Source organism: Cavia porcellus, unplaced genomic scaffold, assembly GCF_034190915.1.
Source record: "Cavia porcellus strain 051 isolate PalLab524CR breed Dunkin Hartley unplaced genomic scaffold, mCavPor4.1 scaffold_13, whole genome shotgun sequence".
Classification (NCBI taxonomy): domain Eukaryota; kingdom Metazoa; phylum Chordata; class Mammalia; order Rodentia; family Caviidae; genus Cavia; species Cavia porcellus.
In genome coordinates, this window is record NW_026947496.1 from 33,522,214 (window position 1) to 33,540,627 (window position 18,414).

The following is an 18,414-nucleotide window of genomic DNA, read 5'->3' on the forward strand; positions in this document are numbered from 1 at the left end:
AGGAAAGAAATATTTCAAGGACAAATGGGAATCTGTGTAGTCAAATGGTGCTTAGAAGCTGAGAAGGTAAGGACAGAAATAATTTGGGGACTTGGTGAGATAGGAACCACAGAAGCTCAGGTTGAACTGGCTGCAGGGAGTATGTGCTTAGAATCTAGGCTTCCCTCCTACCCTATGGCAGGGAAAGGGGTGTCTTCCCATCACATCTTCCCCCTTCCACATCTGGCATTTCATGTGTTACAAGATTTATAGTGAAGATGACTTTGTTGAATCAAATATTTAATCTGGAATGTGGAATGGGAGTCCTTTATTAAAGTGTCAGTGTTATGAACAGCATGTCATCTCTGCCCTGCTCCTTTCATTTGCATCTTCTCTTTAATACAGCTTTGCCACAGATGAGACTATACCCCCCACCCTGATGTTTCCCGGGGTGTGTGCAATTGTTTGGCTTCTGTGAGTCTTTTGTCTTGGGGGAGGCTCTGCACACTTAATCAGGCTCCATTCACAATTGTGCCTGGTGGTGCTACTTCTCATGGCCTGGCACATGGTCAGGCTCAGCAAACACAAGTAAAGCTTAAGACAAAGTACACCCTATCGTGGACACCACTGCAGCCCCATGAAGAAGGAGGTGAGTGTTTCCAGGTCCTCTGGGACCCTTCCTGGAGCCACAGCTGTACATGAGAGTTTCTTCCAGTGAAGGCCCCCACCTTGATCACTTGTTCACCCTTAGTTCGGCCCTGGGAGCCATTCTGAAGGCCTCTGCTCTGGAAGGATCCTGATGTGTGGTAGTAGCCCATAGGTTGGTAAAAGTCAGACTTAGCATGCATAAGTGGCTGTGCATGGCTGTTTAGGAGAAGAGCATTTTCTGGAACACTGCAGGCCTCTGATGGGTTAGTAAGATCCATATTGATTCTCTGGCCTCCAGCCTGGCAGATGGCCTGGGCTCCTTCCAGAACTTGCCTCCTAACAAGTTACACAAGGGCCAACAGCTGGCTTAGTTTAAATCCCCAAGAACACTACTGAAACAACCCAAACCTCCTCCCTTGTCTCCATTTGGCCTGAGAGTTTATGTTCGTAGGGTACATTCTGAGGTTTGAACAGTGCTTCCATCTAGGAGACTATGAAATCATTACAGATTTGTGGGGGGCTTCAAATTAAGAAATCTCATTTGGCTGTGTCTTAATCTTCTAAGTGCCATAGTTCAGTTTGTCCTATATATTTGGGAAGGTACAGTTTTAGTACTATCTATATAAAAGCAGGCTTTTAAAAAGTAAAGAAAACCTAGAATTTTCTTCCTCAAAGTTGTCTAAGTGAACAAAGGTGTTCCTACATCCTTTTGAAGTCTCTTCTTTTTAACTTTTCATCATGCATAGTTACTTTCAAATCTAGAGACTAGTATATAATAAATACACAGTGGTTTTTTTATCGGTACTGGGGATCAAACTCATGACCACGTGCTTGTGAATCAGGTGCTTACACCACTGAGCTAAATCCCTGGTCCCTCCCCTTCTTTATTAGGGAACCAAGATAATCCAAGATCTGTGGGAGACCTCTGAAGCCTTCACTGAAAAAATTTTCCAAGGATTGGCCATAACTTAGACTAGAACCAAGAGAAGCCAGATTCTAAGAAGAAAGATCTGTCATCCAAGTATAAATGAATGTTTTATTTTTCTTACTAGACTTGATACCTTACCTGTCAATTAATCCACCTCCTGGGGCATAAAGAAGTTAACACCTGATGTTTCCTGATTAGAAATATAGGGCTGGGGATTTAGCTCAGCTGCATAAGCGCCTGCCTTGCAAGCAGGCAGTCGTGAGTTCGATCCCTGATACCGATAAAAACGAAAAAGACAAAAAAAAAAAAAAAAAAGGAATATACACCCCCAGAAGTGGGTTATTACTTGAAAGAGCCTAACTCAACAAGTGCTTAAGTATCTAGAGAGTCTGTTAATTAGCAAAAGGAATGCTAGAAGCTATTTTTTATTAATAAAATGGGTGGTTTTTTAGTCAGGGAAGACAGATGGCCAGTGACACAGTTCATCTACCCTTGCATGAATGGATATCCAATCTTTGGAAACCTAGCAATGGACATCCTTCAGAACAGGATTCTCGGTCTGAGACTCCATTCTGTTATGTGCTCTGCCAGAAAGATCATTGGGACTTTGTTCTCTAAGTTGTCCAAAAGTTTGTTGTAATCTCTTACAAACATTTTCAGTGTGCTTTGACACCATCCCCCAAACCCTGTACTATATCTTCTAGTAGAGAAGTATCAGAAGAGATCTATAGTTCTCACCTACTTTGAGTTGTGGTAATCTATCATTACCCAGCCATTAAATGTGCTGAATGGCTGCCTTATTGGGTCATATTTATTGGGTCATATTGCACTGGGAGAGTGAGAACCTTTGTGTTGAGGATCATTAGTGCCTTCTCAAACTACACAGCCTTAAAGTTCCTATATTTCAACTTGTTCCCTCAACACCATTTAGGTCTTTAATAATATTAAGCTAAAACTCTTGAGCTCAAAGAAGCTCTGAAATTAAAAGAATGTTATGGAGCTATTACAGATTGTAATCAGAAAAAAAGGACCAAGACCTTTAAAGTTCCTGCAGTAACCAGAAGCAAGACTAGGCAGCAGCTGGAAAATGTCCTCCAGACCAGAGCAAAGAGTATTTTTATAAACTTTGAAGTTTATAAAACTTTTATAATTATGAAGAAATAAAGAAGTGCAATCTATATTGACTACAGACAGGAAAGATGAGCATAATAATGCAAAGCAGTGAAACTTTTGTAGTAGGAGAGCTGGTCTGTAAGGAGATATAATTGTTGCTTCTGGATTGGTTGGGGCTAATAGTTTTTGAAAATTTATATCTAGAAGAACAAAACACCATGGCCTGGTCCTGGTAGTCAGCCATAGTGGGATTATGTCAAGATTTCAACATAAATACTTCCTGTGTTGTTTTCACCTGCCCCTAACTGATATACTTCCCTTATCTTTTCTACCCTCCAATCTTTGTAAGTAAATTTAGGGCTTTCCAGAATTGTTCCTCTCTTGTTATTAGGGACTTACAATAACCTCTAGCCAGTGGCATAGAAGAAGATATCTTGAAGGATGTTACAGTTTGTGTCTAGGTGTCCCCTCAAAGCTTCATGCCATCATAGAGGTGGCTGAGTCCAGTGTTTGTGATTGGTTCATTGTGTGGCTTTGGGATTGGTGGTGTGAGTTCTGTATCCACCTATGGGTAGCTTTCATACAGTATAAGAGAGGGAAGGAGGCATGCTTTTCTCTTTTTGACCTGTTCCCTCTTGTCACTTGCGGATACCCTGAACAGTTGCCCCTGAGCCACGCCCCTGATTTGGAGCCAGCTGAGTATGGACTGAAACCTCCACAAACTGTAAGCTAAATAAACTTTTCTGTCCCTAATTTTGGGCATCAGGTATTTTGTCTCAGCTACTAGAGAAAATAAATATGATAAAGGACTTGGAAAAATTAAACTGTTTGCCAAGAACAGAATGGAACATGCAGTAGTAAGCATAGGAGCTGAGGCTCATCTGATAGAACATATATATTGTGAGAATAATTCAGAGTCTTTTATTTTGGCATCAGTAGCAGAATTTACCTTTCTGGTGTTCCATGTGTGCTGTATCTGTATGTATAGTGGCACATGGATCATTTTACTTGGTAAAAATTAGGATCACCTTCTGATTCATCATAGAAGTAGTTTTCATCTAGATAGGTGGTGAAACTGTGTAGGCCCACACAGCTACTAAGAGGAAGAACCCTAATTCAAATTCATGAAATAGAGTCCTCAGTGTTTCAAACAAAATTCTAATTGAGAGCCATGAGAGTTATCTTGATTGGCAGAGTAATTGGGTGGAGAACATTTGTAAAGCACACTTCTGGGTGTGTCTGAGTGTTTCCTGAGATAGCTGGTATATGAGACAATAAATAAAGATCATTCCCCTGAGTGTGGTGGCTTTGGCCAATTTGCTAGGGGCCTCAATTGGACAAAAGTGGCAAGAGGAAGCCCTGCAGCACATGCTCTTCCCTTCTTTCTCTGCCCCTTGGCTGTCATGAAATGCAGCTTTCTCTGCCATTCCCTTCCACTATGATGTTTTCACTTTGCGGCGAGCCTAACAGCGACAGAGCCATCTGACCATGGACTGTAACTGCTGAGAGCTTCAGCCAAAATAAATCTTTCCTCTTCTAAATTATTCTTGGATATTTTGTCACAGGGATAGAATGGTAAATAACCAGGAGACCTTAAACTGGAGTAGCTCTAACACTTTAAATTCTTTCTCAAACAAACCAAAGCTTAATGTAAAGAGTAAATTGAAATGAGGAACTGTGCTAATTAAGAACAGCTGTTAGCAGGCTGCTGTCTCATGAAGTCAAAGAATAAAATCACAGACAAAGGAAGAAGAAAAGTGATTATTAGAAATATAAGAAGAAAGAAAACTACAGGTAGTAGGGAGGGGTTCCAAAAAAGTTCACCAGAGTGGTTTCTTTGTTAGGATCTTTTATATCTAGAAACCAGGTCCCTGGCCATAATAGGTGAAAGTGTGCTTAGACTATAGAATTTGGGTATGGAGTACCCAAGCTCTAATATGACCAATAAATGGAGCGCACGGTGTCTTGTGCACTCATCAAGCACTCTGGCCAGTCAGGAATCTTGCTTTGTAGTTAGAGAGAACTCAGTCAGAGGAGAGGGCTCAGGTATAATGATGTCTTCCATATGTTTGCATTTACATTCCTGAGCTTAGTGATCTACATGGCTTGAGTTGACCCTGTTTTCTGTGCTGACCACCCTGACCCCATTTTAGACCCTGTTCCTTGCTAACTGCCTACTTGAGCTAAGTAGATAAAAATACCTCTTACACAGCCAACTAGCCTCCAACTACAGAATTTCTACTCCAACCACATAAAGTCATTTCCATTGTCTTGGTTCTGCAAATATTTTATAAAATTTTTTTCTCTGTTGCTTCTCCTTGGAGCCACTTGCTGACTGGTGCTGCCCAGATTCAGCAATTGCTACATGCTCGAATAAGCTTTGCCAAATTTAAATATGCTCAAGTCTTTTATCATCAGCTTGGTCCCTTCCCAAAGTCTTCAAAGTAATGGAAAGGAGGCCATTTGTGGACTAGGGGAGAGAGAACCAGGACACATCAGCAAACAAACCCAATCTGGGAACCAGCACCATGTGTGAGCTACTGCTGGACCAGAAACAGCTAGACCCTGGCCTCTCCCTGTGAGTCAGCCCATTTGTGGACTGGTGGAACAAGAACAAGGCCACACCAGCAAGCAAGCCTAATCCAGGAACCAGTGCCATGCGTGAGCAGCCTCTGGACTGGCAAAAGCCAGACCCCAACCTCTTCCAGGTGAGAGGGCTGGCAATACAAGAAACACCAATTCACCCCCCCACCCCCGCCTTATCCAGAGAAACACAGGCGGTGATGATGGGTAATGAGGTGAAATGCAATTGGTGCTGCTTTGGTGTCTCACTAACATTGCAGGTCTAGGGCCAGTGGTCTGAGCACAGGTTCAGAGGATAGTAGTACGCAGTGTGGCACCTAGGGGGGATCTCCGTCTGAGGGTTGTAGCCATTGTTGATTCCCTATGGTCTTTTTTGAGGTCTTATATTGTTTCCATTGTTTTGTTGGGTTCGTTTTTTATTCTCTCTTGTTTTGTTTGACTATGTAAGTCAAATGGCAGGAACAGCTATTTCAAAGATAGCAAGATATCTTATGGTAGTAATTTTGGATTTACTATGGGCTTGTTTTGAAATCCTTTATTGCATTCATTGTTTTGTTTTTATTGTTTCTGTTCTATTCTGTTCTGTTTGATTTTTACTATGTCCAAAGTTATCTGGAGCTATTTTGAAGACATCAAAAGGCATTATGGTAACATTGTTGATTTTGTAATGTTTCGAAGTTCTGTATCTCTACCACTGGTTTGTATTTGAGTGGTTTTATTGTGTTTTATCTTCCTTAATATAAAAATAAATAAAGTAATGAGAAAGAAAGAAATTATACTTTATTACATGAACATTTGCCTCCAAAAGGTGGAGAATTCCCTCAAGGTGCAGTCAGGTGTCATGTTTTCTTCCCAGAGTTACCAAACACCTTGACAAGTAACAATTTTGCATCTCTGTGAATGAAAGAGTGTGGGTGTGGTTTGATTCAGTTGACTCCTGAGGATACTGATCAATGTTCAGTTCTGCTGTTTGACACCCAGTGTTCAGAGACAAGTGATAGGAAGGGAATCAGGTTTTATTATGATAAGCAAGCTGATTGAGAAATAGCCGGATTTTCATCCTAATGACCATTTTCAAAGAACTTGTATATATGGAAGGCTTTTATGAAGAAGAAAGGAGAGTAGTAGGCAAGAGACCAGGGAGCCCCTGAGAGCTCTGCACTCCATTATGTGTCTGGCCTCTGGATTTGTAACTCAGTTTCTGCTTTCCCTTCTCTTCCACGGGATTATTTCTGCAATTATAATTAATCTTCTGCTTCTGGGCCAGTTCTTTAGATAAACACACTGTTTTCCTGCAAGGTAAACATTGTTTTTCTTTTAATTAGAGAACAGCATTAGCAAATCCTTGACCCACACTTTCATTTGAAGATCACCAGGTGTTCCTGGATTTTGAAAAACTAAAAGATTGCCAGTCAGAGATTTGACAACAATTTTTTAAATTTAATCTTATTTTTCTTATTGACCCCTTTCCTGGAAGAATTGGCTTTAGTAGTTAATATCTCAGCCATTTAAAGGGAGTTCTGCAGAAGCTGTTACACTGAGCAAAGGATGAAACAGAATAATTTTGAAAGGGCCAGTTTTGGAGTGCAGCCGTAATCTTGGTTAGGGCAGCCTAAAACCAAGTGGTGCAGCCCTTCCTGCTGTTCCGCTTTCACACTCCTTGAGAGGTGTTGAGTTGGCCGCCACTTGGCTTTCTAGTCTGCAGCTGAGCACTCAGGCCAAGTAAGAGCTATTTTTGTCATGTTGGAAATACAGGAGCAAGTCGTTCAGTATCTTTGAAGCCAGACTTCTACAGGGGATGGACTGTTCCCAGGGGAAGAGGAGTTTAAATCCTGACTTGTCTGCCCAGCACCCCTGCCTGGAGGAAATGCCTACAGCGTGAATTGCAAATCCCTGATGTCAAAGTACTTCTCTGCCAGCCGTGGTAGATTAACTTTTAAATCTTGGGGTGGTGATGGCTGCAGGGTAATTATGTCAAATCTGAAAGCTAACAGGAAAGTGGCAGGTAGAGGAAATGCTGCCTACTTCAAAATCTTGAGGCCTTAGGAGAACTAGATCTGTTGTTCTGTGCTAAAATTTCTGCATGGTCAAAAACAAAGAGAGAAAATATTTTAAAAAAATAACAAAAGGCGATACGGTACTAGACTGTGAGGTGTGGTTCTTCCTAAACTGTGCAGTTTTCTGCAACAATCAGTTGTGGGGACAAGTTCTGACTCTTTCTTCCAATGACCCAAAGGAGAAAGTGACAAACAGTGTTGAAGAACAGGCTGTGTGTGACAGCCATGAGATACCAGAGGAGCATTGTTATGGAAAATAACAGAGGCTGATGTGAAAAGTGTGTTCTCTGCAAAAGTGACCAGTGCCTGAGAAAGGTTTATGTGGACATCAGTCCCACCAAGAGTTGGAAACCTTTGTCTATGGAAAGAATCATGATATACTATAAACAAAGAAAGTGTTTATTCAGTAGTGTGGGTGGCAGTCATGTGGCATACAGCCTAGGGTGACACAAGATGTGGTCCAACAAGAGACAGGGGAGAGGCCTCTCCCAGAACACGAAAAGAGTTTGGGTGTTGTTGAAACCTGTTGGCTGATTGGGCTTCAGATAAAAGATTACAAGAGGATTATTTCTAGGCAATCAGAGACTGTCTCACCTTCTGGACTCTGGAGGATCCTAAGTAGCCTGGCATGCACCCTCGAAGTTCCTTACATGGAATTGGGATCTGTGGGCCAGGGATGTTCTGGATACTTTACCCAGGTTAGATCAAAGGTGAGCAGCAATCTCGGAATAACCTCAAGGTGAAGGTAACAATGAGTTAAAAACAGTTTAGCCTGTGGGACTTTGGACTCCAGTCTGGTGAAGACAGGAAGTGTCAGTGTTCTGGCAATGTGAACAGGTATTTGGCAAGGGCCACCAGACCAGGAAGACAGGAAGGGCCTTAGTAAAATAGTGTCATCTCACAAGTCAAAAGGATGAAACTGGGGGCAGAAAGGAGAAAAAGGAGGTAAGTGTTTATTGGAAATATAAAAAGAAAAATAAAAGACTCCCAATAGCCATGAGGGAGGGGTCCTGGAAGTCGAGTGCACAGATGCTGTCTTTGTCTTGGTCTTTTATGGACAAGCAGAACATAAGAATTTGTTAGTAATGCATGGATTACCTACCACAGGTGGCTCTGTGGGTTTAGAATAACCTTTAGAATAACCAGTTTCATGCTTTGTAATGTACAGTTTAAAGAAAATCAAGTTACTCAGCTGGATGACTTCAAAGGAAATCTAGTTCTAAGGAAACTGATTCTCTGTAGCTCTAAATTCTTCCAGGTCCAGCCCAGAGGTAGGGAGGAGTTGTTAGGTAATTTAGTATATTCTGCCTAAGAAGTGTTTTTTTTTCCCCTTGAGTTTGGATTCTTATCTTAACTATCCCTTTTCCTGTGTCTGCCATTACATTTCTAAGCTTAACTAGCTGTATGGACTTTCTGTGCTGTTTTATTTGTAACCAGCTGACTCTATCTTAGTCCCTTTCCCTGGTTAAAAGGTAAAAGCCTAAACTACCTTTCACTCTAGGTTTGGGTTAGCTCAGTTCTTTTGTTGTGTTACACCTGAGCTGTTTCAGAATATCTTTGCTCTGGAAACACCCAGTGATTTAATTGTTTCTAGTCACTTAGGTTAATATGCTCTTTTTTTTTTTTTTTTTTTTTGCTTACTCCTGACCAAGTCAAAGGAGGTCATATATTTTGATAAAAAGATTCACTCAGGTACCTCTAAGGAGAAAAAGGGGCTCATTTGCCTCGAATCTCCATCTCCCGTGAACAGGTGGCTTTATCAGTCTTTTATCATAAAGAGCAGAGGGAAAGGAGCACAGGGCAATGATGTAGACCTCCACACTTTAGGACCTCAGCCATCTTTAGCTAAGCTCCTCTTCTGGGGTAGGGGTCTGCATATTCTATCACTTCTTTTGGCCGGGGAGGGGGTGGCATTTGTTATGTGCCACCAAGGAAATTTGTCTTATCTTTAGAAGAAAAAATCAAGGTCTTTAAAAGTTCCATTTTGCAGTGCCAGTTACAGAACTTTTATTTTCCACATATTTGGCCATCACTCCTGTTTTACTGTTTGCTTGTTCTTTACCACACTTCACCCTTTTCCATGGCTAGATCTGAAAGGCTGATAAAATGACTCCAGTTCCGCTTCCTTCTTGCACTGGCTGTTGGGTCTTTGGTAAGCTGAATTATTGTGGCCCCTTCCCCTACACAGTAGGGACACAGCCCATCTCAAAAGCAGATGCAGGCATTCTCACCAGGACTGATGTTAGAGGCCAAGACTCTTGTGGTCTTTCGAAAAAATCATGTATCACTGAAGCATGGATACATTGTTTCATCTTATACTAATTAATGCAGATAAAAGAATACTTTTTTATAAGGCTATTATTGTAATGTATGTGCAGGGCAAACTATAGCTGTCTCAAAAGCATCCGGTTACTGCGATAGCTCGGACCCCGGAATAAAATCCAAGGAACAAGAAATTAAGATATTTGGAGCAACGACTTTATTTTAGGCCAGGCCTGGCAACGCAACCTCCGGTAGCCAATATGGAAGACTGCGAGTGCAACAGACTAAGGGCGGGGTTTTTGAAGCCAAAAATCGCAAAGCTGTTGACCTGTTAACATCTGGGATTCTTGGTACATTCTATTGCTCTCTGCGGTTAAACATTTTCCCGGAAACAACACACCTTGCAGAAGCATACAGAAGGAGGGTTGAGGGGGATTTACAAGAAGCTGAAACTTAAGTCTTTTCTGGAAATGGAAATTTAATCCTATCGAAAACAGTGCATACAGAACAGGACAGAGGCACATTGGTTAGAGCTAGGCCATAAGAGTTATATGGGAAGGAAGTTTGGGTCATTGACTTGCTGTAATGTACCAAAGTAGCCCACAAAGTTACTCTACTTAGACCTCATTCAGGAGGGCTTAAATAGCAAGGAAGCCTAAAGGCCCATGTTTGGGCCTTAGCATGGCATAGCCCAGGTAGGCCATTAGTAAGCCTAGTGCTGCAGCAGCTAAATGGGAAGCTACATTTCATAAAAGGCTGCCATCCATTCAATCATCCATTAAACACGCCCTGTGGATTTAAAACTGTAGGAGGGAAGGCAGCCACATCAGGTCTTAAAGGCTTTATCCCAAGGTCCTAACCAAAATTTTAAAGTCAGTTCACTATTATATACTCAGTGTTTTGGGGTCCTAAAATTGTGTTAATAGCCTTAGAAAAACTAAATGGCCCCAAAGATGCCAGCTGTATTGTTTTGCAAAATTTGTCTTTATACATAATGGATTTTAATATGAATTTTGTTTCATGTTTGGAAATATGAGTTTTGTTTTTTTTATTTATCTGGAGTTTCAGGTGGCTGAACTTGAGTAGTTATTGATTATCTCATTAGTATTGTACTGGGCTGAAAGCTTTCATAAGATACATTAAGGTGTCTATTGCAAAAGAATTGCTGTGTATTCAGTGCTAAAGATGGTTTCCTCAGTGTGGCCTGCACTAAAAATATGAGATGTACAGATGAGGCATACATTTTACTTTCTGTTACCAAAAATTATTTATGTAAACATCAAGAGAAGAGAAATGGCTGTCAGTGAGAATTTGCATGCTGGTGATTTTAATCTGTTAGTGGGACTCTTCCTGGCATAAAAATGCCCTCTCTGTAGAGAGATCTTAAAGTCTTATAATGATTATTGCTGAAAGATAATAAAATTTAGTTAATATTCTAGTAAAAAGCTATTAAAATTTGATAAACTACAACATGTTATAGTTAGAAGTTTGTTTGCTTTTAGGGCCAGGGGTTTAGCTCAGTGACACAAGCACCTGCCTAGCAAGCGTAAGGTCATGAGTTTGATCCCAAGTATCATAAGAAAAACAAGAAGTTTGTTTGCTTTTTTCTGCCTCCTGGAGTCTGAATTGTGTCACTTATTGAGAGATGATACAGAAGATGTAGGTTGTGTGATACAGGCATGTCTCACTTTTAAAAAAGCTAATTTTAAAATGTCCTCCCCCCTCCAAAGGGAATGGAAATTATGGTCATACCACTGTTGCCCACAGACTTGGCTGATCTTACATTTCCTCCACACAATCCTGCAAAAGTTAAATCCATACCTTGTCATTTCAGCTTCTCCAAGTGCTTTAAACATAGCCTTGTAACTAAATTGTGAATCACTTTCCAACTGGCTTTGTTATGGTTAAGTAAAATTCAGTTTTCAGAGTTTATTTCCAGGTGTCTCTGATTATTAGACCAGCCTTTCTCCTTTCTGACTAAAACTGTTGCTTCCATCAGCCTCGGTGTTTTTACTATATGGGCAGCTTTACTTCCAACAGTTCTTATTCTTTCCCCTCAAAAATAAACATCCCGGTCTTCCTATTTCCATATGCTGCATGAAAATTACCTGGCACACACAGTCACCATCCTGTTGTTTGTGAGTGCTCCAGCCTGGCCATTTCCCTCTTTAGATTAGCCACCGCCTCCCAGGAGCTGTTGGCTGTACCAGGACCAGGTGCCTTCAGGAGCTGATTCTCAGAGCAGTGGTTCTGAGCCACATGGGGACGCCTGGCTCTGTGAGAATCCACACTCTGGGACCTCCACTAAGACAGACATATGTGGGTGGATGTGTTCATTTGTATATCTTCAGGGCATTTCTGGGATGTGCTGTAGGTTCATTCATCAACTGTGTGCCTCCTGGGACAGCAAGCCAGGAATAACCCAGGAAGCTTTGTTCTAACCGCACCTGTCTGGGTGTCTTGAAGCAGAGAATTTGAATCTGCAACAGAGGGTTTTTTGGAGGTGTTTAGATTTTAGTAAGATATATTTCTAAGATGCAGTTATACTTTTCAGTTATATTCCTGTATGTTTTTTCGGAATCTGATTCATTTAAAATGAACCTAGCTTTTTCTTGAGCTGACTTGTTCAGACCTGTTTGTTCTTTGGGGATGAAGAGCTCATGAGATTTTTTAAACCGCTTACCAGGCCTCATACCTGAGTGGGTCCTCAAGCTGGCATTTGTCCCTTGTCTGTCAACTTGGAAATGGCTCAAACCTTGTGGAAAGTTGGATGTGTTGTGAACACTGGTCCTAATATAATTATTTCAATATTTGCTTTGGGAATTTATTGCATCTTGGAATGTTTGGAAAAGACAAGAGGGGAAATGTGTAGGTTTTTTAATGTGCCATTCAACTGGATACAGTAATGTAAATGTCTTAAAAGAATTGGTCAGTGCTGTGAGTCAGTGAGCTTCTGGCTCATTTCTTATCCACTCATCCATTGTAGGTACCTTCACTGATGCTATCCCACCCTTCCATTTTCCTCCTGTGAGTTTGGTTCTGCTCACACACCTTGATTTGTCAGGCATTGAGGTAAAACATTCCGTCAGGAATCTGTTTTGAATGGGAGCATGGGAGCAGGGCTGGTGTTTAGACCCTGCTGGGTAGAATGTGTCAGCTCCAACAGCAGACTGTCCCATCACTGGCTTTTCCTCCTGGTCTGAGCTGATATGCACCGGCACTTCAGCCCACGCACCTTCTTCCCGCTCAGTCTAAAGGTGAATCTTAAACCAGAGCACATTGTGTAAGAAGAGCTATTCAGATTTTATAAAGAATGACGGCCTTGCTGGGGATTTAGTTCAACGGCATAAGCACCTGCCTTGCAAGCAGGCACCCGTGAGTTCAATCCCCGGTACCGATAAAAAAAAAAAGAATGATGGCCTTTCAATGCCTGGTATCTACAAGTGTATTTTACCAGTGTAACAATATAATGGATTCTTTAAAGGGCAGAGCTGAAGTCTGGTGTGTCTGCCCAGTTTGAGGGTCATACAAGCAGCCGATTGAAATGCCTGCCTTAAAAAGCTGGTGTCTAGGTCCCTGGGCCCTGCCTCTCTCAGCCAGCCTCCTGTCCTTGCAGGTTATGGCCACACTGTGCCCCTATCGGATGGGGGCAAGGCCTTCTGCATCATCTACTCGGTCATCGGCATCCCCTTCACGCTCCTGTTCCTGACTGCCGTGGTCCAGCGCATCACCGTGCATGTCACCCGCAGACCAGTCCTCTACTTTCACATCCGCTGGGGCTTCTCCAAGCAGATGGTGGCCATCGTCCATGCTGTTGTCCTCGGGTTTGTCACCGTGTCCTGCTTCTTCTTCATCCCAGCTGCTGTGTTCTCAGTCTTGGAGGATGACTGGAACTTCCTTGAATCCTTTTATTTTTGTTTTATTTCCCTGAGCACCATCGGCCTGGGGGATTATGTTCCTGGGGAAGGCTACAATCAAAAATTCAGAGAGCTCTACAAGATCGGGATCACATGTGAGTATGCAGCCGCTCAGTGTTCCCCTGCCTTGTGTGGCCGCCCAGACCCAGACCGCACTTTGCACTCTGAAGAGTAAACAGGCAGAGACATCCCCATTGCCTTCTGGGTGAAAGCCTTTGTTCTTACCACCTGCCCACAGCTATTTGGTTTCAAAGTTCTTTATGCAAAACCTTAATGCTCAGTTACTTTTTCTAGGCACCTGAAAACTACTGATAAATTTCTTACTAATGATGTAATAGGCATTATATTACAGCATAGAAATAGGCCATGTTGGATGTACTTGATAACTGACTTTTAATAAAGTAAATAGCTTTCTTCTATTAAATATTGTAAGTACAAGGAAATGAGGTCTCAGATATGTAGGCTGTTACTAGCAATTATGTTTTTTAATTTACCAGGAAATTCATAACACAATCTTGTATCTCATTTGTCCATCTGGTCTTTATCTTTTTCCACTGTTTTTTAAGGAGAAGTTTAATGTAGTGCACATGGTTCTTTTTCAAAGAAGATATCCATTGTTTTCAGAATTATATATGCAGGAAATAAAATAGGTTTTAAAATTCAGATGGCCAGTGATTTATACTTTTCAAAGAATGTTTGTTTCAAAGTCAGTATAATGTTCTGAAAAGCATCCATTTTCTGGAAAGTACTTATTGTTGTAGAATGTTACTCTTGGCATAATGTACACAGTTTTTAGTCTGTATTCCCGAGAACTTTTCCATGTGTGATGTGACTCAGGCTATGTCTTCAAGAAAATCAGAGCCAGAGCGGTCACCCAGGCAGTCAGATGCTGGGTCCTGGCCCTGTCATCTTAACCCCACCAAATGCTCAGCTGAACATTTTCACTAAACCACGGGCTTACCAAGAACAAAGCCGTCGCTCATAAATCCCTAGCGCTTTCAGCGGTGCCTGGCTCACATACAAGTTCCCTAGATATTTGCCAAATGATTTCATAGAGCCTAAGTATTATTTTTATTCTTACTTTACCAGCTGCTATCCCATCATCTGGCCATGCATGCCTCTATTGTGGTTATTTATGTTACTTCTAATTAGGGCATGTTATAAATATTATCTTTTTAATATTTTTTGTACTGTAGATCTTTCTAAGAAATAAGATGGCAGTCCAGAATGAATATACCCCTTTGTGAGTAACAGATCATGTTGACCAGTGCTATTGTGGTGTGGAACCTGCAGGATCAGAAGTGTTATCTGAGCAGGACAATTTAAATTCTCTGTGACGTTGGCTGGTAGAATTATAGCCGTTTTTTTCCTATGGGTGGATTTAATAACAAAATAAACATTTAAACTTCCTTTTTATAAGTGGTAATATCTCATTTTATGTTTTCTTTTTTTTCATGACAGTGAAATAATGTTTCTACAATTATGTTTGCTGGTGATACTTTTGTACAAATTTGTACCCTATTTTGTCCAGTAGTTTAGCTTATTTGGTTTTCCACATGGTATCAAATTCATGTGTAACATTACTTCTTTCAACGTGGATTTTTTTTTTTTTTTTGGTCCCAGGATTTGAACTCACAACCTCACACTTACACCACTGAGCTACCCTCCCTCACCCCCTGCCCGGCCCCAGATCATTCACTTTTAACAGATCCATCCAGGATTGGTTTATATTCTGAGTATTAACTTGAATATCAAACAAATGAAAGTTCCAAAGGTATTTAATTGTCAGTTGGATAAAATTCTATAGTCTGAGAACCCATAGTTATTTCTGTCAGTGTTCAAGAGTTTAACTAAACAATACTAAGGAATGTAGCAGATTTATCAATTACTCTGACGCCTAATGTCATTGCTATTTCTAAAACTCGAGAAAGTGCACTGCATGTGGTATATTATTATGAAAGATTATGTCCAATTCTGAATGTTTCAAACCTTTGCATTCTTAAGGATAATTAATATCCTTTTCTTATTTTGCTGCCAGTGCTAGCTCTTATGGTTCATGTATGGTCTGAAAATCTTCCTGAAACATTTTAGTGATAGCACATGAATCAGTATTTTTATTATTTGGAGTTTTTCATTTTACTATTCTATTCCTTTTCATAATGGTCATTTCTCCCCTTCCCCAGAAATTGATTTTTAAAATATTAGAACTGAGTTTAAAATTACATTTCCCCCATAAAACATTCCGAGGAATAGCACTGTTGTCTTTACAGAATAAAAAAAATTAATTGGAGGGTTAGCAAGTGAACGATCCATATGTCCAAAAACTATCACTTCTGTTTACCCTGAATTTAGGTACAGTATAAACAGTCATACACCAAGACCTGTTTAATACTGAGGTCAGTTTCTAAAGGAATTTTAATATAGTTTAAGCTATAATTTCTATTTCTAAACTTCTTGTTCTGTAGCAGAAATAATGATCCAGGGCTGGGATGTAGCTCAATGGCACAACTTACCTGGCAAGCATGAGGCTGAGTTGGATTTCTGCTACCAAGAAAAAAATAAAAGAAAAAAACAAAGAATGATAAAAAATACTGAGTGCTTTACAGATGCCCATGATAAACTGCAAATGTCTAGAGTGTCACTGGCTTTGGTGAGCTAAGGCGGAGAGCCCTCCAGCTGATGGGTCTCTCTTGCGTGAGTGCTCTGTGCTGTCTTAAGCAGGTGGCATTAGCACAGACCTTTTTCTGTTTCTCCCATTGTCGCCATGATCCTAAATAACTCAGGGCTGCAGAGGCCGTTTTTCATTGTCTTTCTCAGAGCAGCTCCTCTTTGAACCATGGGCTTTAGACTTCCCTTAAAGTTAGGGAAGTAGCAGTGCATCTGTCTGTTCAGCAGTGTCCCCATGTAACTTGATGGCGCTGAGCCGCTGTGGTGTCTTCACACAGGTTACCTGCTGCTGGGCCTCATCGCCATGCTGGTGGTCCTGGAGACCTTCTGTGAGCTCCATGAGCTGAAGAAGTTCCGGAAGATGTTCTATGTGAAGAAGGACAAGGATGAAGACCAGGTGCACATTGTGGAGCACGACCAGCTGTCCTTCTCCTCCATCACAGACCAAGCGGCCAGCGTGAAGGAGGAGCAGAAGCAGAGCGAGCCCTTCGTGGCCGCGCAGGTGTCTGCCTATGCGGAGGACTCCGCCAGCCACTGAGCCTGGCTGTGGGCTGCGGCACCGGGCCAACACGAGGGACAGGTTCAACTGTGCCCATTTATACAAGAATATAAAAGCCGAGGCGATGTTATTTTGAGAAATATCTACTGTTTGCGTTATTTTTAAAAGTAGAATAAAGGAATCCTTGACTTTGGAAGGATGTCTGATATCTGGGGAAATGGGATCTGTACCTGTGAGTCACATATGACAAAATTACCTGTACTAATACAAGAGCCCTGGAGCAGTGTGCTGAGGTGGATTAAAGCTGATTTTTGTATTTTTACTTGGGGACGTTGGGATTTGCATTAAAATCATTTGCTGATGGCTAAATAGGAACATTTATATTTAAAAGCAAAAAACTGAAATGGTGTTTTATAAATGGGGTTATGTGTGTTGGTTTGCATGCACCCATTCAAAGTGATTATTTTTGTAGAACTAAGTTAAACCTACTATTTATAATGGATAGGTTACCATTAACTATGTACATATAAAGTATAAATATGTTTATATCCTGTACATATGGTGTAGGTTGCCAGATCTCAATATACTTCTTAATCCAGAATTGTAGATATTTTTCCTTTTGATTTGTCTTTATACTAAGGAATCCATTATTGCTATAATAAGAAGGGGAACAATAAATTTAAAGAGTAACTATAACATTCTACTACAATAAAAAATATTTCTATATTCTTGCAGTAGTGTATCAGATGTCTAAAATATCTGTAAACTCTTGTTTTGGAAGAGGATAAGCAAGGAATAGCAGAACTTGTAAAAATGTTGAGAAAGTAATTTGTGATTTATACCTACCTAGTACTAAAGCACAGAACATGGACATAAAAGTCCCAAATGAACAGACTATGTTCCATTAATCCATAAATCCTAAATTAGCTAAAATAAATAAAAACCATGATTGATTGTAATCCTGTGCATTAATATATCAAATACTGTATATGTGTGTGTGTATATAGCACTTCTTTATAGAAACCAAAAAGGTAACATTTAATTGATAGTGTGGGACACAATGAAGAATTATAAAGGAAAAGTTAGGAAGACTTTTCATGATAGTGAATGTTCAATGACTCCTTAGTGTGGGGCCTGCCCCCACCGGGGAGTTAGTCCCTATGCCCTGTGGAAGAGCTGGCCACACCCTCTGTCTGATTCAGGTGCAGCTTCTGCTCATTAACACAGCATGAAGTAGCCCTGGACCTTCTGCTATGTGTTGCAGCCCTTCCTGCTCACCCGTGTGTTACCTCTCTGACAGTGTATCCCTGGACTCACTGCACAGCCTTTCTTTATTGCATAAAATTTTGTCTTAGAGCAACCAAGCAAAGTACTTTGGGGATAGCATAAGGGGTCATCTTGATTCTGCAGCCCCTTGTGCTATGCTGCCCTCACATGTACAGCAAACGCCTGTTCTCCCAGGCCAGCAAGGACTCCTTGAGAAACAGAAGCAGGCAGCAGGACCTGGCCAGGTGTGCACAGTGGGTCCTGATGTCTGGTGCAGTGTGGTGGAAGATCTGGGGCTGCAGAATACAAACCATGGTAAGGAGGGATCACATTTGGAAAGGGCCCTGATGTTTTGTACAATTCAGGAAGAAAGAACTGGTTTCCCATAGCTGCTGGGCTTTTGTAAGGCAGAAAGATGAAAGTTCACTAAATGAAGAAGCACACAGTGGAAAACCTCTGAATCAAGCTTGTCATTAATAAGTAATTGTGTGGTAC

General features: G+C 41.1%; 1 protein-coding gene across 2 annotated transcripts in view; it reads left to right on the forward strand.

Annotated features, from left to right (window-relative positions):
• Positions 1-17,612, forward strand: part of Kcnk1 (potassium two pore domain channel subfamily K member 1) — a 39,960-nt gene extending 22,348 nt beyond the window's left edge. Inside the window, 2 exon segments of one of the 2 annotated variants that reach the window (NM_001172976.1) lie at positions 13,187-13,582; positions 16,433-16,828. In NM_001172976.1, the coding sequence (NP_001166447.1) occupies positions 13,187-13,582; positions 16,433-16,692 (656 nt within the window). In that variant the 3' untranslated portion in view covers positions 16,693-16,828. 2 annotated transcript variants of the gene reach the window in all.
• Positions 17,613-18,414: the final 802 nt, after the last annotated feature.